A 21,835-nucleotide genomic window follows, 5' to 3' on the forward strand; every position below is an offset into this window, starting at 1 on the left:
GTGTATCTCCTAATGCTGTCCCTCCCCCCTCCCCCCACTTTGTAATGAAACTTTAAGGTGTTTATTCAAAATAAAAAAAAAGCTGAGTCTGGCACAGTGGCTCACACCTATAATCCCAGTGCTTTGGGAAGCAAAGTGGGGAGGATCACTTGAGGCCAGTTCAAGATAGCCCAGACAACATGACCTAGGACTACAGGTAGCGCAAGCCTATAATCCTAGCTAGTTGGGAGGCTGAGGCAGAAGGATCGCTTGACCCCAGGCTTCAAGGCTTCAGTGAGCTGTGATGATGCCACTGCACTCCAGCTTGGTCAACAGAGCAAGACTCTGTCTCCAAAAAGTAAATAACTTCTTTTTATGGCCTGACAAAACACACAGTGTAGACAAGGGATAAAATGAGTGTAAAGTCCAGATAAAATGAGGGTAAATAATATCAAATTTCTAAAGAAATTTAAAGGAGAAACAATTGACTTGGAGTGAGTAGATTGAGCTTCCTTCAAAGACTCCAGGAATCACTGGAACTTTAAGTTGAGTTTTGTATTAATATACAGTTTTCAGCGTCCATCAAAAATAGTTTCAAAACACTGGTTTAGCACATTTATGTGGGTGGGGGGTGAGGAAATGTGAATACCACGTATGTCTATTATAAATATAGATCTAAATATGATGCTGTATATGGTTTTTTTCATTCCTCTGTAAGTAGAAGAAAAAATACTATTCATAGGGAAAAAAATCTGCCATTCTTTTGCTGAATCATTCATTTGCATGCTTTTTGAAAGAAAATAAAAAGTGATTCAACTTTTTTTTTTTTTTTTTTTTTTGAGACGGTGTTTCACTCGTTGCCCAGGCTGGAGTGCAATGACGCGATCTCAGCTCACTGCAGCCTCCGCCTCCTGGGTGCAAGCGATTCTCCTGCCTCAGCCTCCCAAGTAGCTGAGATTACAGGCGCCCGCCACCATGCCCAGTTAATTTTTGTATTTTTAGTACAGATGGGGTTTGGCCATGTTGGCCAGGCTTGTCTCGAACTCCTGACCTTAGGTGATCTGCCTGCCTCGGCCTTCAAAAGTGCTGGGATTATAGGAGTGAGCCACTGCACCCAGCTCAGTTGCTTTTTTTGCAAACAGTTCTTGTGAATATACATATAGAAAAATACATAAAATATATGTGTTTTGTTTAACAAAATATGGAGCAAAAACCCATGTAATGTAACTATCACCCAGTCAAGAAATAATGGTAGCCTTTCAAAAAATACATTTGGGATTCTTTTTTCTTTTCTTTTTTTTTTTTTTGGAAGAATATTGCATGCCTATTAGAAAAGTCTTTTAACAATTAAAATTGGAAAATGACAAACTTACACTATTTGATTTAAATAAATAAATAAATAAATAAATGGTCACATGATAACAATCTCCTGATTGATATGCTTTATTTAACCAGGTTCTCAAACCATTGGATGTGAAAACCAAATTTTACAATGCAGAGGTAAGTGTTGAGTGCTTAATGAGATTTCATATTAAACATTAAGATCTTATTTGACTAAAAATCTCTTATATACATTTCTAATACTGAAGCAAATCGCCAACGTGACTGTAAATTATTTGAAAAAATCACAAATTTCAGTTAAAATTGAATAATTTTATTATAGGTCTCATAATCTTTTTCAACTTACATGGAATCAATGTGTCTTGATTTTTATTCTCATTGTTAATTTTATAGGGCTTTCATCTCCTTTCGTTAAATGATCGCCTTCTCATTCCATTTAATGGTGGTTGTTACACTAGCAATCTTGAATATTTACATGTGGTTCGGGATTTTACGAAAATTGAATTAGTAGATCTAACGCTGCAAAATAGATTTAATATTCACATGGAAAAATACTGACAAGTGAAGCTTAGCACATTAAATTATTTCCAGGGTAGTCAGTTTGCCAGCCAGAATTAGGTTGCTGAGTTTGGTGTAATGGCTTTAAAAGCTCCTTGGGAAAAACAAGTTTGGCAAAAAGAGAAGTAACTTTTATAATAGAAGATACTCTATCTTTTACCCTAAAAATAAGAGATAAAATAGAACTTGCCATAGGAGAAAGGATTTATTGCTTGGATTTCTTTTCTAAGATTCTGTTTTATCTTGGCTCCTAGAGCTGCAGAAAAATCAGATCTCTTGCTAGCCCTCTTATCCCCCAAAATCATGTGTTTCATACCAGTGATAAATTCAAAGATATCCAAATACAGTATTTTGAAATGAAGATTATATCTCTACTACTCTAAAACCAGATAATGATCAGACATTTTCAATCACATGGCAAATTTGATATTTATTTTTACCATCCACAATCTGAATTTTTACTCAGTAAAATTTATACGATAACTAGGATTTCTAAGATGTCAAAGTTAAGGAACCTAACCTGCAGCGAAGACCTATTAGGAGAAAAGAAAAAATGCGTATAGTAACAAAACTACCTAGAATGGAATATAGTGAGAATGATATGAAAAGATGTGCTGCAAGAGCTCTCGGGAATGTGATCTTGGAATAGTTTAAAGAAGCTTTATGGAAGAGTAGGAAAACTGGATTGGAGACTGAAAGGAAATGCATGTTGGAAACAGACAAGTGTCAAAGCAGTGAAGGCATTCAAGCAGGGTTACAAATGGATATGAAATATCAAGTACATAGGAAACAGCATACATATTTGATGAGAGGGAAAAGCATCATCAAGAAGATTACTAGATGTTTACAAAGTTGATGTTTCTTTTGTGGGGGATAGGTGAGTTGGAGTAATACGCATTTATTCCCTCTTTTTTGTTATTAATTGCATATTGTTGATTAATTACAGTATAGCTAGTCAGCATGGTGAGATTTAAATAGTCTAATTTTTGCTGGAAAAGATTTCATTTATAGTATGAGGGGAAAATGTTAACTATTCTGTTAGAAAATTAATTTAAAATAGGGCAATAGGTGGGTTTTTTTCTGTAACTGGCTCCTAGGAGTCACATACTCAGCTATTTTAGGTTTTCTTCATTAAAAATATGGTAGTACACTAAGATACCTGTCAATTAGTTTTATAACACTAATAGAGTGATTTGTGAATAATTTTAAAAATTGCTAGTTTTTCTACAAACATTATAGAAGTGACATGCTCTCCATAAAGAAATAAAAATTCACAATTCCACCACACCAATTGATTTTTCATTAATACATACCCTTTTGCAGTCTTTATTCACTTATATGTAATATTCTATTTTTATAATCACGACAATTTTGTTTGCTTCCTTTGTCGGTTAACATTACATGTTGACATAATCTTTAAATCTTGCTAACAAACTTCAATCAAAATAATTTCAGTAATATTCTGAACTTTTGAAAATAGATCTCACTTTAAAAATTAGGAGTGAACAAATAGCATTTTGGGTCTCTCTAAGATACTTAATATTACCTATTAGACAAACAAATACTGTTCAGCCACTAGCATGAGGCAGATTATGTTGACCCCAACCAGGAATTTCAGGTAGATTGTAGGAGTTAATAAACCACAGCAATATCAGTAAGTGATGCTTATTGCTCTGTGCTGTAGTCCTTTTACAGTTAATATTATTGGCCCCACATCTGTCTCAAACATATATTTTGATACTGTTACTAATAATGCTGTAATATGTGAATCACCTAAAGGAAAACAAGTTCATGAAAAAGTTTGTTATAGTCTTCCAAGATAGAAAAGCCTTGCAGGAAGATTGGTGAGAGTAGAAGCTAGGATTCAAACATTTGGTCACCTGCCAGGTACCGAAGAGAAATATAAACAGAACAGCTTCCCAATTCTCCAGGGACCTGCATCCAGTAGAGGAGACTGACATGACGTAACTATAATGTAAGCCCCTCCCACACATATAACCCAAATCATGAAGTAACATATCCTGGGTACCTAGAGAGGTGAAAAATGATTTCCAGCTATGCATTTGATGGAGGTGACATTTGAGATTGCTCTTAATAAAACGTTGAAGAAATATATAAGAAAAAAAGGCTAACTATGAAATCTACTAAGAAGAAGAGAATAAATTCTCAATTTTTTCGAGTGGTTCAGCCCCACATTCCCTGAAGTGATCAACTGAACTCTAATTGCCCAAGATATTCCTTAAAAAGAGGATTCCATTATTACATAAATTTAAGAGAAGGTATACGGTGTATATCTATTCTGAATGTGGAGGATAGTATATATTCATCCTAAATTATCTATGAAGAATTGCAATGTTGGTAAAGAATTATAGAACTAGAAAGTCATGGGGTATACCTCTCTGCTCCAAAATGTGCCCTTAACAGTTTGCTACTGTTGAGTATTCAGCCATAGGGTCCTTCTCTATTCCATTGTCATTTAACCTTAGCAGTTTCACCTTTTTAGAAAAATGGTTTGTCATATTTCTTTGTTGCTTCCTGTTTACTTTCTTATTTACTAATGCTGTCTTGTTTAGTAATTTAAAAAATGCAGAAATGCATTTTATTTTAAAGTAATTCTTTTTTCTTTAACATTTAACTCTGATTTTTCTAATTATTCTTTTTTATTTTTCCATTAGAGTGACCTCAGTTCTGTGGTAATTTGATTTTTTATTATAAATTTTTATACATTTCTTACTCACCACTTTTTGACTCTGCCTAATTAATCTCTCTTTACAAAACATAGTGGAAAAACAGTTAGTTGTGAATACCACCTATGTGACTTCAGAAAGATTATATATAATTTTATGTACTTTTTAATTATATCAATTTTCTATTCTGTGGGGGAAAATTAGCTCAAAAGTTAAATTGTCATATTGAAACAATTCTCATTTTCGGTGTTTCTTCTTTAGATTTTTTTTTAAAGAGGTATGTTACCTTGTGTAAAATGGCCTTGTGATTTTCATCATCTTACTGTAAAATACCCGATTATCCTAGCCTTCAGTTCTTTGAGTAGACTATATAATCGAAATTCATTTTCAGATGCACAGTGGTTTTAGTTTTAAGTCTGGGTCAGGTAATGATGGCCGCTTGACAAAATGAAACAAGAAAAGCAAATTTTCCCAACTTGGCTAAAATTTTATTTTCAAAGTTATATTTACAATAAGCAGCATTTGCTTATATCACATTACATATGTAATAACATCAACTGCCTTAGCACTGAATTCTTAATTTTTAAAATATCAAATTGCTTTACACTAACTGTTCAAACTAACTTGATTTTCCATTATGCTGCTTGTTTTTCTTTCGTTTTATCTAAGCTCTTCCTAAATTTATGCAGAAAATTGCAGTTTTTAAATTGGAATGTGGGACTGTGGTTATTTTTTTAAAAGCAATGGATTGATGGGATATATGTACTTTTTTTTAGAACCAGTAACCAAAAAATGCCATTAAATGATACACCTTTTTAAACTGATTAATCATTTTATTTCTATTTTCATTTGAACACATGTCCCAAAGACTAAAGAATCTGTTTTATTTTAGATAATAGTACGTTATAACTTAATCATTGTATTTTTTGCAAATGATTTTCATTTTCTTGGTGTTAGTGTTTAAAAAGCTCAGCCAGGCACAGTGGCTCATGCCTGTAATCTCAGCACTTTGGGAGGCCGAGGCGGGCAGATCACGAGGTCAGGAGTTCGAGACCAGCCTGGCCGACATGGTGAAACCTCATCTCTATAAAAAATACAAAAATTAGCCAGGCATGGTGGCACTTGCCTGTAATCCCAGTTACTTGAGAGGCTGAGGCAGGAGAATCACTTGAACTCAGGAGGCAGAGGTTGCAGTGAGCTGAGATCACACCACTGCACTCCAGCCTGGGTGACAGAGTGAAACTTCGTCTCAAAATAAATAAAAATACAAAAATTTAGCTGGGCATAGTGGCACTGCCTATAGTCCCAGCTACTGGAGAGGCTGAGGCAGGAGAATTGCTTGAACCTGGGAGGCGGAGGTTGCAGTGAGCCGACATCTTGCCACTGCACTCCACTCTGGGCGACAGAGCAAGACTCCATCTTGTGGGGGTAGGGGGAAGCTCATAGGCCAGGCACGGTGGCTCACGCCTGTAATCCCAGCACTTTGGGAGGCCAAGGTGGGTGGATCACTTGAGGTCAGGAGTGGGAGACCAGCCTGGCCAACATGGTGAAACCCTGTCTCTACTAAAAATACAAAAATTAGCTCAGTATGATATTGCGTGCCTATAATCCCAGCTACTCGGGAGGCTGAGGCAGGAGAATCCCTTGAACCCGGGAGGCAGAGGTTGCAGTGTACTGAGATCACGCCACCACGCTCCCGCCTAGGTGACAGAATGAGACTCTGTCTCAAAAAAATAAAAAGCTCTTAAGTGGCAAATTTTTCTGGTCATAGTTGATTTTATGTTACTTATGTGTAGTAAACATATTACCATGAAACTTTTGTAAAAAATTCTTGAATACTCTTAGTGTATCATTTTTTATGTAGGTTTGTTTCAAAGATAAATCAAGTTAGTCTGTTATCCTTGAATTACATGAAGGAAAATAATAACCAAATAGCATAAAATAATGTTTAGCATAATTAGGGGAGTTAATTTATCTAAATTTATCTAATTATCTAATTTATCTAATTATTTAAATTACCTACTGGCAAATATTGCCGAATAGCATCAGCTTTAAAATCTGTCACTGAGGCTACAAAATACCTTTTGCCTGATTTAAAAGCTCTACGATGGTGAAGTATAATCCACATATTCTTTTTTTAGCCCTCAATATACATTTAAAATGAACTAAGAAATCACTAATGACCACTCGCAAATTGCTTTAATTTAAAAAGTTAAATCCTTTAAGATTACAAAATAGATTATTCATAGTATTAGTGGTCACTACACTATCTAAATTGACATTAATATGACAATCAAAGTTATACTGCCATATTATGAAGACTTAATTATCTTAACATAATACTGAAATTATAAGAGCATAGGTATATTCATCATACGAAAGCACATTTTAATATTTTAATACCTAATGAAAAGAATTAGAGTATTTGTAAATGAAATTCCAGTTAAGTATTTTGGGATGTTAAGACAAAATATAGTTATCCTCCATCCATTGTTTGACAAGGTATCAGTTGACTAACACTTGACTTTGCCCCTGTTAATTATGATAGGGTGAAGATTTCTTTTCTTGCATTAATTGTGGTAACTTTGATTTGCAGGCATGAACTAATCACATTTGTGGTTAATATTTTTTCTTCATATAGATAAGATATTTTTGTTGAGATAAATATTTTAAATGCTGCCACACTTTGGTGGATATTTTTTTCATATCCTCAGACTGATGAAGTATTTCTGGAAGCCCAGATTCAGAATATGACAACCTCACCTATGTTTATGGAGAAAGTTTCATTGGAGCCATCTATTATGTACAGTGTAACAGAATTAAATTCAGTCAGCCAAGCTGGAGAATGGTAAATATTAATTATGAAGTCTTTATCCTTGTTTTGAAAGATACATGCTTTTCTAAACATCCATTGCTCTTCAGTGGGTTTTAAATTAAGACTATTTTTAAAGAATTTGAGGTTCATAGAAAAATTCATCAGAAAGTAGAGTTTCCACATACCCTCTTCCACTCCTCGCAGTTTCTCTTGTTATTTATATCTTGTTTTTTATTTTATTTTTATTTTTATTTATTTATTTATTTATTTTTTTGAAAGAGTCCAGCTCTGTGGCCCAGGCTGGAGCGCAGTGGCATGATCTTGATCTAGGCTCACTGTAACCTCCACCTCCCGGGTTCAAGCAATTTTGGTGCCTCAGCCTCCCAAGCAGCTGGGATTACAGGTGCATGCCATCACGCTTGGTTAATTTTTGTATTTTTAGTAGAGATGGGGTTTCACCATATTGGCCAGGCTGGTCTTGAGCTCCTGACCTCAAGCGATCTGCCCGCCTTGTCCTCCCAAAGTGCTGTCCTTACAGGCGTGAGCCACTGTGCCTGGCCTACATCTTGTTTTAATGTGGTACATTTACTACAATTGATGAACCGATACTGACACTTATTACTAACTAATGTCTATAATTTACATTAGAGTTCACACTTTTTGTTGTATGTTTTATTGTTTTTGGTTTGTTTTGTTTGAAGAGACAGGTCTCATTAATGTTGCCTAGGCTGAAGTCAAATTTCTGGACTCAAACGATCCTCCCAAGTATCTGGGACTATAGGCAAGCACTGTAGGTTTTGACAAATATATAACATGTATCCACCATTACTATATTATGCAAAATAGTTTCACTTTCCAAAAACTCTCCTGTGCTCCATCTTCATCCCTCCATTACATAAAAATAAAGATCCTAGCCCTTTGCATTTCATGTTTTACTATTCAAAGCATTTGGTCTTTTAAGTCTCATAAAAATCCAGTAAATATGAATCCCATCATTGCTATCCTGCAAATGATAAAATGGAGGAATGTGAAGGAATGGTGGAGAAGTTAAAAAGAGTAAGGGTGAATGTGGGTTTAAAAAAGAAATACTCTCTCAACATCAAAAGAAAAGGACATAGGAATAGATGGTTTAATATTTTGTGAAAAGGAAATACATATACCTTTCTACAGCTAATTTAAAAGAGGAAGAATAAATGTAAGGTTGACAATAATACAGATAAGAAAGTAATAGGCTGGGTGTGGTGGCTCATGCCTGTAATCCTAACCCTTTGAAAGGCTGAGGCCAGAGGATCGCTTGAAGCCATGAGTTCTAGACCAACCTGGGCAACTTAGCATTTTTTTTATTTAGCTGGGCATGGTGGTATACTCCTGTATTCCTAGCTCCTTGGGAGAGAGGCAGGAAGGCTGCAGTGAACCATGATTGCACCACTGTACTCCAGCCTGGTGACAGAGAGAGACCCTGTATTTTAAACAAAAAAAAAAAAAAAAAGAAGAAGAAGAAGGTAATAGCTTGGGATAGCACCTGAATTTCTTAATTAGGAATGAAAAGTTTGCTTTTATATTATTAGGTTGGTTACACGCAGAAAAGTTCATAGCTTCTTTCATCTTCACTGAGGAAAACAATTTTCCATTCTTTTCTAGATGTTTTAGTTCGTTTTGAAAATTAGTTTAGAATGGTATGTCTCTTATTATTCTAAACTGTTATCTTTGATAATTTTAGAGAAAAGAGACAGGATACTTAAGGTTCTGGTTCCTGTTGCACTTTTCAGTTAATTGATACATGTTCAATTTTATAAGTAATATATTACATTCTATTATAAAGAACCTCCTTGAACCCAGAAGTTAGAAGTTACAGTGAGCTATGATCATACCACTGTACTCCACCCTGGGTGACACAGCAAGACCCTGTCTCTTAAAATTATTTAAAAAAAAAAAAGGCACCCCCCTTTCGGGGTCCAATTACTATAAAGAACCTCAAGATTTTCGCTAACTGAAAAAAATGAAGGAAAAATAAATCATTGCAGTATACGTTCTTTTTATTTGTGCTGAAATCGCTAACATGTTCTGTTGTTGATCTTTGGAGGGTATATCATCCAGTTCCTGTCCAAAGGAACAATCACAGCCATGGTTTTTCTTTTAAAAGATGCTAGAGAATTTTCTCCATCTCTGTCTCCACCCCTCTCAGTGTGTCTACGTTTGGGTCAAGAGCATATTTGCAACCAATGGATACACGCCAGTACTTATACTGCCTAAAGCCAAAGAAGGAATTTGCAGAAAAAGCAGGCATCATTAAGGGAGTAACAGTAATTGGAAAATTGGATATAGTATGGAAAACAAATCTAGGTGAAAGGGGAAGGTTACAGACCAGCCAACTTCAAAGAATGGTGAGTCTGGAAAAAACGTCGCTGGGGTTTTGGTGTGTGAGAGACAGGTAGTTAGAACAACTTAATTTTTTCTACATCCAGCAGTAAAAAATTGGAGCACTATAAAAGGCATTAATACTACTGGAGAAGAAAAGATTAATAGTTTCACTGATAGGTAGGTAGAAGACTGGTGTTGCCGTGAATGAAAAATGGTCAAATGTTAATTTATCCTCAATACATGTGTTCTTTATCAAACAGAAATTAAAATAACTGTTTATCAAGTGTCCCTCCTTTGGTAACACATGCTCACTCTTCTTCTGACTTCCAAACACATTAAGGTTTTCTATTTTGCAATGTCCTGAAACTCTTGGACTTACTTCATTCACCTACTCAGTTCCCACCATTTTTAAGAAGTTAAAAATCTGAGGCATCTCCTCAGAAGGTGAGTTCTACTAAAGTTATCTTATAAGCATTGGTTGCATATTTTACCTAATTTCTTCTCTGAGAGTAGGGATAGCTACCAGTCTTCTTTTTTTACGCTTGTAAGAATATATGACAGGATTCTCCTCCCTTTGTGCTGAATATTACCTGTTTTGACATATTTCAAATTTTACTTTTCTTTCCACTGTTTGAGGCAGTAATTAAAAAAATGATGATTCCTCGGCCCACTTAAGTATAGCCGTTAGTTATTTTTCTGCCATGGCCTGTTCCAAGCCTTCGTGTTGTTATAATCCATCCTCATCTGTGCATCTTGTAAAAAGTCATGATTTTCTTCCTGGCTCCTTTCAACATCATCCCCCTCTTTAGACAATAACTTTACCTATTTAGAGTTACAGACATAGAAGCTACAGCATCTGGAAAGTGTCCCTTCAACTCCCTGAAATTTCTTTACTGACTACTTACCTTTGAGATTCATCTTAACTCTACTGAACATGGAATAATTATATAACAAAAACAGTCCAGGTCTGCCGGTCTATTCCACAGGCAGTAGCTGCAAAAGAACTTAAAATGAGAGACAAGTAAAGTAAATCAGAAGTATTTTCTTAGAACATCAGCTTGGAAACCCAACAGCTGTTGAGTGAATGTGCTGCTGTGGTGCCTTCATTAAAATGGAAAGGTTTTGTGATAGATATACATTAACTGTGTTGCTTGTTTTCTTAGGCTCCAGGTTATGGAGATGTTAGGTTGTCTTTGGAGGCAATACCAGATACCGTAAACCTTGAAGAACCTTTTCATATTACCTGTAAAATAACAAACTGCAGGTAATGCCACTGTTTGTCTGGATGTCCTTTCTACCTCACCTGCCTAATAGATAATTTTAAAATCTTTTTGTTACTGTCTCCTTTTAAGTTTTCCTCTTGACATACAGCCTTCTCTGATGTTGATATTGAGTACTGTAAAATTCTTCACCTGGTAGCAGTATAATTACATATTTTTAAAGGCCTATTGTATTATGCATCTTCTGTATTGTATTTCATTCGTCACACCCTATGAGGTAGGTATTCATTGTTTATACTTCCTTCACCAAAACATGAACTAATAGGTTCTTACGTATTAATATATTATGAATTGAAGTAGTAAGATTTTTTTGAGGCATGCTTGTACTTGAGCTGTATCTTGAGTATTAAGAAACCAAACATTGCTTATGGATTTAATGTAAGGGGAAATCATTGATTCGAAAACTGGGTTTTGACGGTAAAGAGAGAGCGTAATCTGAACTGTCAGGAAGCAAAGAGCACAGGGCATTGAAAGTAGAAAAAAATAGAATTAACTTCCAGTCCTATGCCCTCTGCTCCTACTTGTATTACCACTTGGTTTGTATTATTATTTGGGGTGTTTTGATAATATTGCAGTGATGAATCCCAGTCCTCTTAGTGTGAATGTATAATCCTTTTAATTCCGTATTTATTCTTTTTGGTATTAGAAAGATAGGAAATATTTATCCTTCAAAATTACAGAAATACCCACTTCCTCTATGAAGCTACCCAGACTTTCCAAAGCACAGGTATTCATGCCTTCTCTATCATAGAAAATTTTAACTTAGTTTTTTACCGACACTCATCTATTACTGTAAGTATTAGTCTCTTTCTCACTGGACTGGAATTATTCAAGAGAAGGCACACGGCCTTACTCAGTGTCTGCCACATCGTGAGCTCAGTAAACAACAATACAGGGCAAAGACCCTATGCTTATAGGGGGTTACAGGGTGTTGGGGAATTTTTTTTTTTTTTTTCAGCAAATCAGTTTATTGACCAGCTCACAAATGTTATTTTTTTCAAAAGTTAACTTCTTTTGGTGTTCATTTTAACTTTTGGTGATTCAGACAAGTTTTCTAAAAAGCACATGTCTCTTAGAGCTTTAGTTTCCTCTCTGTATAAATGTCATTCCCTGCCCCTACACACCAGAGACATGCACAGACACATGCACATAACATATATTAAGTCTTACTGGATTTTTGTGAAATTAACAATATTCATGTAGTGCATCTACCCTGGTCTCTGGCACATAGTAGCCATCTCAAATGTTTGTTAGGGAGATACAGGCATATACAAGTTAATATTATAAAGTCAATATGTCTGAAAAAATAAAATTTAAATAAGCAATTTAAAATTTGGAGCCAAGTATAAGAATAAACAGCTAAAAGCCATAAGTAGCCATGAATGGTGGTAGGAGACTATTTTTCATTATGAGCCTTTTGGTTATTTAAAAAAGAACAATGTGCATACTCTCATTAAAAGTTTTTTTAACTTATTTAAGCTGAACTGGTGATATCTGTTATAAGCAGAAGTAGTCTTTTCTTGGTAAATAATCCAGTTAGCAAACCTGAATAGTATTTACGTCTTACAAATCCTGCCAGTTGTTTCCCAAATTATGGTAAAGTAACATAGATTAGATATCAAAAGGACTAGACCAGAATCAGTTGTTTTCTTCTTTTCCTGTAGAGTACCTAACAGAAATAGTGAGAATACATGGCAACAAGATTAGACACAAATGTGTGGAAGTCTTCCAGATAAATGGCAGCACCAGGAGGCCAGTGTTGAGTAATAGAACCAGAAGGCCAACATCCAGACAGGCAGATTAGTCTGAGGCCATTTTAAGTGCTAGAAGGTGTGACTTCCTTTCACCTTCCTGATTCTATCATAAGTGACATAAAAATGTTATAATAGCTTTTCTCTTTCTGGTTTTTATTCTGGATATGGAGAAAACAAGTTTACTGTCAATAGTAGAAATATTGCAGTACCTCTTTGTGAAGTGAACAAGATTTATTCCTATTATTCTGATTCCTCCAGCAGTGAAAGGACTATGGATCTGGTTTTGGAAATGTGCAATACCAATTCCATCCACTGGTGTGGAATTTCAGGAAGACAGCTGGGAAAGCTGCATCCAAGTTCTTCGCTCTGTCTTGCCCTTACTCTGCTTTCTTCAGTACAGGGACTGCAAGTATGCCGTCTTTTCAAAAATTCCACTATTTGGGTGCTGTTAACTTACAAGTCATTTGCAGTATCTGTATTTCCTCTGAATGAATGAAAACTTAGACTCATCTCTCTCTCTCTCTCTCTCAATAGAGCATCTCTGGCTTAAGACTAACAGACACATTCTTAAAGAGAACATATGAATATGATGACATCGCACAAGTCTGTGTGGTATCTTCTGCCATTAAAGTGGAAAGCTGAAGGAAACTTCCAATGTTAGGCTTTTCATTTAGTTTCACAGAACTGCTCTTTTTGTCACCTTTGTAAAATGATGACGTCAACAATGAAGTAAATGTTTCTTAAATTTCTTTCCTGTAAAATGGTTAAAATATTAAATATTTGTTTTGAAGAGATCTGATTTTATCTTGTAAGTTATGTTCGAAATGAACATGTGTATATTTTCTACACCTATTATTTAATTTCATTTCATTTTAGATGACCATTGGACTTTGTTCTCCAAAAGCTGTGTATCTAAGACCATTTGTCCCTAGCAAGTATCTAGAACACGAGTCAGCACACTTTTTATGTAAGGTACAAGATACTAAATATTTTAGGCTTTGCAGGCCGTAAGGTTTCTGTCACAAATACTAAACTCTGCCATTGTACTGCAAGAGCAGCCAGTAGGCAAAAAAAGTACAGTGGTGTACACAAAAAGAAGCAGTTGGACTCGGGAAGCTGAGGCAGGAGAATCACTTGAAGCCGGGAGGCGGAGGTTGCAGTAAGCTGAGATCATGCTACTGCACTCTAGCCTGAGCGACAGAGTGAGACTCTGTCTCAAAAAAAAAAAAAAAAAAAAAAAGAAATTCTTCTCCCCAAGATCATAAAGATATCCCATATATTTTCTTCTAAAACTTTCATAGTTTTGCCTTTTACCTTTAAGTCTTTACTTTGCCTCAAATTCATTTTTTGTCTATGGTAAAAAATAAAGGTTCGAGTTTTCCATGTGAAAAAAAAAAAAAAAAAAAGAGGCAGCTAGGCAGATTTGGCCTGCAGGGTATAGTTAGCTGACCTCAATCTAGAAGATAGAGTTGTTTCTTAGAACTTTGTAATATTTTGTTTAGAAATATTTCAGTTAACTCCAGTTTTTTTCCTAGCTATTCAGGCAGCAGAAAAAGTTTGCTTAAAACAAAGGGGGTAGTCCTCTTATAACCTGATATTTGTTAACACAGTATAAGCTTTCTAGTTGTTTTCAAAATTACTGTAATGGTTTGTGTCTGTATTTGTATATTATACCTACAAACATACATATCTTTCAGCTACTGAACACATCAGAATTGGTTTTACTTTTTAGTTTGGTTTTTTTTTATTAACTATTAACTAGAATAATACTTATTTTCTAATTATAAGCCAAAAACTCCTTGTTTTTTTTCTCATTGATTAAGCCACTTATTTTTATAAGGTATATTTAAATAATTCCCATCTTCTGATATGATTTTAAACTCTAAATCATGTGTTACTGTTACAAAACTTTCTCTCTCCATGTAATCACACTTAGTTATGAGCAAAGCAGTGAGAAAGCTGAGGTGATAAACAACTTTGCGGCATTAATGTAACAAAAAGTTTCCGTATTTGTCAGGAAAACAAAAGCTTAGGCTGTTAAATAAAAGCTATTCTATTATTTTGGTAAGTTGAAATTCAAGAATGTATATATAATTTCTTAAATGTAAGAGTGCATTAAATCAAATACAAAAATTGGTTTTTCAATGCATCATTATTTATTGCCATAACAAATTGTTTGGTCCAAAATGAAAGCTATATTCAGAAGGTTTGCACCTCAAAATTGAGCAATAATTAATGAAATGTCTGTACAAAATAAAGTGCAAGCAGTGTAAAATTGAAGTCTGTCTTTGTTTCAAAATGATTAAGAAAGATTGATTAAATGATGAAATAATATTTTATAGCCACTGCATTGGACACTTGGATTGTTTTTCAAGCATCTTCTTATGATTGAATCTTCTGTTTCATTCTGTTTTAAATCTTAAAAGTAACATGATGGTCACTTGGAATCTGCTCTATATTTTAATTATAGTCTCTTCTGTTTATAAACAATAACTTAGACACATTTTTCATAGTTTTAAGTAAAGATTAAATAATGCCATCTTAGAAAGGATCTGTTTAACCTATATTATAAAAGTTAGATACACAATTTGGTACATTAAATGAAAATGTCATTTGCATATATAGAATCTGTTCTGTTTTACACAGTATCATAATAGCTACAGCTACTACAAGAAATATGGTTAATGGAAGTCAAACATTTAGTAAGATGCTTAAAGAGTTACTTTAATAATGCCCTCTTATTTTTCTAGTTAGATAGCAACTATATTTCCCAGACAAGCAAGAAAATATATGGGGCATTTTTTTATAAATTTAAAAGTAGCTAGCACAACCCAACCACGCAACATTTTTTTGAAATAGCTTGCAATGCTATGATTCCAAAGTGATCAAGTTACTTGAAGAGCAAAAGTGGCTTGAATAGAATGGAAATGTAGGTAAGTGGACAGATAGCATCTAGATTGAATTTGTTACAGGTGGTGTATTAGCAAAAAGAAATAGAAAAATGAAATGGAAGAAGAAATATACCAATTCCCATTATTTCATGTAAAAAGAATGGCTAATTTAACTACAGATGTTAGCACATGAAGACATTGTTTTAAAGTTTTTTTTCTTATAGTATCTTTGTCTGGGTAGTACTGGTCAAATAAAATGAGTTGGGAAGTATTTCCTCCTCTTCTGTTTCCTGGAAGAGATTGTTCAGAATTGATATTATTTCTCCCTTAAGTGTTTGGTAAAACTCATCATTGAAGTTATCTGGGCCTGTAGTTTTCTTTACTGGAAGGTTTTTAACTTAACCACAAACTCAATTTCCTTAATAAATATGGGTCTGTTTAGGTTATCTGTTTCTACAGTGAGCTTTCTAGTTTGTATCCTATAGGGAATCTGTTTCATCTAAGTTGTTAAATATACAATCCTTGAGTTGGTCCTGGTGTTTTCTAGTTAGCCTTTTAATACCTATAGTGTCTGTAGTGTATCCCCTCTTTCATTTCTGACACTGTGAATTTGTATCTTCTGTTTTTCTAGGCAGTCAGCTAGAAGCTTATCTTATTGCTCTAAAAGCATTTTTAATGCACTCAAGATAGTTATGCTAGAATCTTTAACTTCTTATTCAACACTGAATATGAGTGACTAATTTTTAATTAAGGATCTATTTTGCTTTTTATATCACAGTAATGACTTCTATGTGTTAGCAGTAGTACTTCGTTCTGTGTAATACTGGAATACTAGGAGTTCATTCTAACTTAATGAAAATCAAAGTTGGCTTAGATGGAATACGAATTTAACTTCTGAGGGCCGAAGACTTAAATTGTGCTCTTTTTAAATTCTGCAGAACTATATATCTTAATTATAGCTTTAGCCCAGGTGCTTAGGTGTTTGCAGGTCTAATTGAGAAACCTCTAACCTAGTGTTCCTCTAAATTAGAGTCCTTGGATCTGTATCAAAACCACCTAGTGTACTGTTTAAAATGGTCATTCCTAGGCCTTATTACAGGACCTACTATATCAGAATTGAACACGTGGCCCTGAATCTGCATCTTTAATGAATTCTCCAGGTGATTCTTAAAATGAAGTTATAGAACTACTGTTCTAACGTCACAAAGGAGAAAGAGAAAAGTTGGACTTTAAACTTCAAGATACAAAATAGTCTCTTTTTCTTTCTTTCTTTCTTTCTTTTTTTTTTTTTTTTTCTTTTGAGATGGAGTCTTGCTCTGTCACCCAGGCTGGAGTGCAGTGGCGCAATCTTGGCTCACTGCAACCTCCGCCTCTCAGGTTCGAGCAATTCTCATGCTTCAGCCTCCCGAGTAGCTGGGACTACAGGTGCCCGCCACCAAGCCAGGCTAATTTTTGTATTTTCAGTAAAGGTGGGTTTCACCATGTTGGCCAGGCTGGTTTCAAACTCCTGATCTCAGGTGATCCCCCCTGCCTTGGCCTCCCAAAGTGCTGGGATTACAGGCATAAGCCACAGAGCCCGGCCAATTAGTCTTTTGATAAGGGTTCTATAAGGCCTAATCATCTGCATTATTACTCAATTGTATATTACTTCCTGGCCAGGCACAGTGGCTCACACCTCTAATCCCAGCACTTTGAGGGGCCAAGATGGGCAGATCACTTGAGGTCAGGAGTTCGAGACCAGCCTGGCCAATATGGTGGAACTCTGTCTCCATTAAAAACAAAAATTAGTGGCCAGGCACGGTGGCTCACGCCTGTAATCCCAGCATTTGGGAGGCCAAGGCAGGCAGATCACGAGGTCAAGAGATTGAGACAATCCTGGCCAACATAGTGAAACCCCGTCTCTACTAAAAATACAAAAATTAGCTGGGCATGGTGGTGGGCACCTGTAATCCCAGCTACTTGGGAGGTTGAGGCTCAAGAATCGCTTGAATCCAGGAGGTGGAGGTTGCAGTGAGCTGAGATTGCAACACTGCACTCCAGCCTGGCAAAAGAGTAAGACTCCATCTCAAAAAAACCCCACAAAATTTATATTACTTCCTTTTTCAGTTTTCCCTCGTAAAACTTGTGAAGTCATTACATGTCAGCACCAATTTCATGATTAATAAACAAAAAATATACTCTAGTTGGAATTAAACTATCATCAATGTAGTTAGACCCATGCAATTAATACCTAATGCCCCTTTTCTCCACTAATATGGCATCTAATTTATAATAAAATATTTTAAGTCTCCTGTTATATTTAAACTGCATCAAATTTCAATTATGTTAATTATAAGACTGGCATGCCAAGCCAAATTATCACAGAAGATTACATGAACAAGCAATGTTAGTGACAGATGCTTTTTGTTATCCATCAAATAATTACTAAGTTTTCTTTTAAAAAAAAAATCAGTGTTTATGGGCACACAATTAAATATCATTTAGAAAATCCTTAACTTAGGACCAGGTCACTGGCTTAGTTAAAATATATTTATATTTGATAGTTTCCAAGGTAAGGTTACCACTGGGGAAATTGTGATAATTAAGTCAAACAGTTATACCACTGACCTAACCAGTACATTAAGGATTTCTAAATGTATCTTATTGTGTATTTAGCATAAGTGGCCATGCTAATGTTATCAATACCAAACTGCAGACAAGATTAGTTAAGAACTATGCAGAAAACCTGAGCATCCTACCTTTACTTTCTATACATTCGCATTACCAATTTTTTCTTTTCAAAACATCCCTTGCATCAAGTGCTACTTTCTAACAGCTCTTAAGATTCTCTGTTCACCAGAACAAGCAACATTAAAGATAATATTGGTTCCCATGTTATATATTCATTACTGATAGCACTTATCAAAGCTAAACCTAGATAATATTCCTTCTTTCCTGACATACTGCTCAGTGGCAAGTACACTTCTTCTCAACCAGCACAGGAAACCTTTCCTTTGGGTCATTTCCCTTCTCAAAAAACTTTGCTTAAGGGAAATTGGAGCTAAAGAGCTTACCAACAAATAGCCCTACTAGAGTTCAATAAATATACTTTGCTATTAAGTCTAATATACAAATATGATAGAAGTTTGAAAATGGAACCTTATCCCAGTGCTATATTGGCACTTAACATGGCTAGTGATCATTTCAAAAGGAGTCGTTACGTTTTGAGTTTGTTTGTGATAAACCTATTGTCTAAACAGATTTATTCTTTAAGAATATACACAAGAGGTTTTCCTCCATTATTTTCACACATCAGATATGGTGTTTGGTTTTTTGAAGGAGGGAGGGGGTACTATCTACAACAAATACTTCATTCATAGCCATAAACCATTTGTATCTTGGGCTTGAGCCCCTGGTTAAATCAGGAATGCTCTTCAGCGCTGCTGCTGAATGATCTGCTCCGGATGTGATTTCTCAGTTGCTCTATAAGTTCAGGATTTTGTTGCTGTATCTGCTGAGCAAACTGCTGTCCCCTGTAGTAAAGAGGCAATGTGGTTTGAATAGGGAATTGCCAGTCACATTTACCCATGCAAAAAGAACTGCAGAAAATGTGGGAGCTACCTAAAGGGGGCTTTTTTCTATAAAAACAAGTTTTAGAGCCACGACTTTAGAATCTACAAGTTTACCAGTGCCTCTATATAGCATTATTACAATGCAGTGTTCTTTATAAGAAACGAAACACCCAGCTAAAAAAAATACGTACCTCAACTGGGTGAAATCTACTTCTCTAGTGCTAATGACAAAGAAGCAAAGGGCTAAGAAGTATATGTTTTTATTATATGTGCTCAAATATAATGCTTTTATACGCAAGTCTTAATAGTCTCATATAACACCCAGTTTGGGATGCTTTTGGAGGTCACCTAACAAGTAATTTTAAAAACACTAAGAAGTTTAACACAAATTGCAGTATGTGACCCTCTATTGCCAGTGTTAGATGTTATTATATGCCATTTAAAGGTCATTCTAAAAATGCAATATTCTAAGTGGATACACAGTTGTGCTGAGAAACAACAAGTGGTACTGTGGCTTCATATAAAGTGTCCAGCGAGAGCATCAGACACAGATTCGAAAAGCAAAGTTATCTTCACCAATTTGATATAAGTGAAGGCAATGTGCTCAAGTAATGAGAAGATGCAAGTAGTTCTCTAAGTGTTGACAGGCACTAAAAAGTTTGAATAAAAATTTCCTGAATTGCCTGAACATTAAAATATGTAACATGTGACTTTAAACTACGTATGTGTACCTAAATTGATATATATTTAAGAGGATATTTGACCTTCATCTGCGTCCCCGAGTAGTTTGAAGTCTGCTGAAAAACTTCTTGGATCTTCATTGGGAAAAAATGGGGGATTAGTAGCTTTATATATATATGAGATCACAATTTATTTGGACATATGATTTTTACTGTTTGTCTCCATACCCTCAAAGTACCAGGTCACCAATCATTGGGACCCTCTGTAAGCAAAGATATAGTATTGATAGCCCCACTTAAAAACCAAGGACCCTAATTTCATGCTGACAACACAATCAAGTAAAATTAAAATTAGGCTGTAAATGAAAAGACTGAATGTGCTATGGGTTCCTTAGTAAGTCACTAACCTGTACCTCAGTTTCTGTAGCCATTGGGTAGGGATATAAATTATCTACTTTTCTAATATCTGTCCCTCACCCGCCTTATTGAGATGGTGCCAAAAAAGAAAAGAAGAAAAAGATTCTGCTGGTACTTGAAAGTCCCAAAAAATAAAGCATAATGAATGGGGAAAAAAAAAAGCATAATACACATGGTTCTTTTTCTCAACAGACAGGGCTGGCCAGACTATCTAAGTATGGATTCCCGCCCTGCAGTCTAAAAAGTGGTTCTAATTCATGAACTTCTTTCAGATTTAGTAACATTAAGGAGGCCAAAGTTACTAACGGTAAAAGATAAACATTTAAAAAGAAAGCCCTGACCCCTCACCATAGAGATAAGCTGTAAAACATAAAATACATCTTCATTATTTCTGTTTTAAATAATACTTACGCTTGGATGAGGCTTGACAGGTCAGTTAGGCCCCCAACTCCAGCAGCAGGTCCCCCAATGGCATTTGTCATCATTCCTGACATTCTAGAGTACACAAGAAATACATCACTGGGATTGGTATATATTCTTAACAAATAGGACAACTGGATGAGGAAAAGTTAATAAAATATACCCATGTTATACCAGAGGCTAGGCCAAATGTGTGTTGCTTTAAGCTCCAACTGACTGTCATTCAGAACAGTTTCATCATTTTTAAGCTGATGTGCTCAAATTAGAAGCCTGGCAAGTAGAAGGGTTGGGGAAGTGTAATAAGCTCTTTCTATATACTTACAGCTGTTGAACTTGAGGGTTCTGCATTAAACTTGCCGCCTGGAATTGAAAAATAGCACCTCCCATTAAAGGCAGTTAATATGTAGGGATCTTTAACAAAGATTTTTTTTTAGAAGAATGAAAGCTGAATCATGTATGCACTAACATTTTGTAGAGTTTCAGTGTGCTATGCAAAGTAAAGGGGAATGTAAAAAGAGAGGAGGTACTAGAAAAAGTGGCATTAAGAAGACATGGTGAGGATAAAGAGATTACAAACAACACTATAAACTGAGGATGTTGACAGCAGTTTACTTACTACTGCTGATCAGACCAATTAAGCCAAAAGGAAAAATAGGAACTCTAAAAGTACAGTTAAGGGATCTCCTACACTTGAGAACGTCCATTCCAAACGAGCTCTTAAGAGATGTGACTTTGCTCCATGGGACCCAGCAATTTCAATCCTTCCCATGCTTACAGTGGCACAGGGAATTATATTTACATGCACACACCCTTTTAAAACATTCTATTTTGAAAGCATCACATTTTTTCCCCTCAAATTGGTAATGTCAACAATATTTATGTAAAATTTGAATTTAGTCTAAATCTTTGTAGACAATAAATTTTATTCACAGACTCTCTGTGAGGTGTTGGGAAAAGCCACCACTTGCTTATATTACCAGAAAGATCACTGACTGATTCGTAAGTAATTCAAAACTTTCCTCAAGTCCCAGTCAGGATTGATGCCTCTGAGCCAACCCATAAGTGCTAAAGGCATTACACAGGAAAAGCAGGATATATGAG

The 21,835-nt window shown here is 35.3% G+C and overlaps 2 protein-coding genes across 7 annotated transcripts in view; one reads left to right on the forward strand and one right to left on the reverse strand.

Moving 5' to 3' along the window:
* TRAPPC13 (trafficking protein particle complex subunit 13) overlaps positions 1-15,055 on the forward strand; it is a 38,994-nt gene extending 23,939 nt beyond the window's left edge. For 2 of the 6 annotated variants that reach the window (XM_032145164.2, XM_058433872.1), the window contains exons 7-13: positions 1,435-1,479; positions 4,554-4,571; positions 7,280-7,413; positions 9,566-9,764; positions 10,905-11,005; positions 13,034-13,184; positions 13,310-15,055. In XM_032145164.2, coding sequence (XP_032001055.1) covers positions 1,435-1,479; positions 4,554-4,571; positions 7,280-7,413; positions 9,566-9,764; positions 10,905-11,005; positions 13,034-13,184; positions 13,310-13,417 — 756 coding nt within the window. In that variant the 3' untranslated portion in view covers positions 13,418-15,055. The other 4 variants (XM_032145165.2, XM_032145166.2, XM_032145167.2 and 1 more) reach the window with 4 other exon arrangements.
* SGTB (small glutamine rich tetratricopeptide repeat co-chaperone beta) overlaps positions 14,909-21,835 on the reverse strand; it is a 61,326-nt gene continuing 54,399 nt past the window's right edge. Inside the window, exons 9-11 of the mRNA XM_032144689.2 lie at positions 21,057-21,094; positions 20,726-20,809; positions 14,909-19,178 (exon numbers count right to left, since the gene is read on the reverse strand). Of these exons, the coding sequence (XP_032000580.1) occupies positions 19,067-19,178; positions 20,726-20,809; positions 21,057-21,094 (234 nt within the window). The 3' untranslated portion in view covers positions 14,909-19,066. The remainder of the gene's footprint in view (positions 19,179-20,725; positions 20,810-21,056; positions 21,095-21,835) is intronic.

This window comes from Hylobates moloch, unplaced genomic scaffold (genome assembly GCF_009828535.3).
Source record: "Hylobates moloch isolate HMO894 unplaced genomic scaffold, HMol_V3 SCAFFOLD_23, whole genome shotgun sequence".
In the NCBI taxonomy this organism is placed as follows: Eukaryota; Metazoa; Chordata; class Mammalia; order Primates; family Hylobatidae; genus Hylobates; species Hylobates moloch.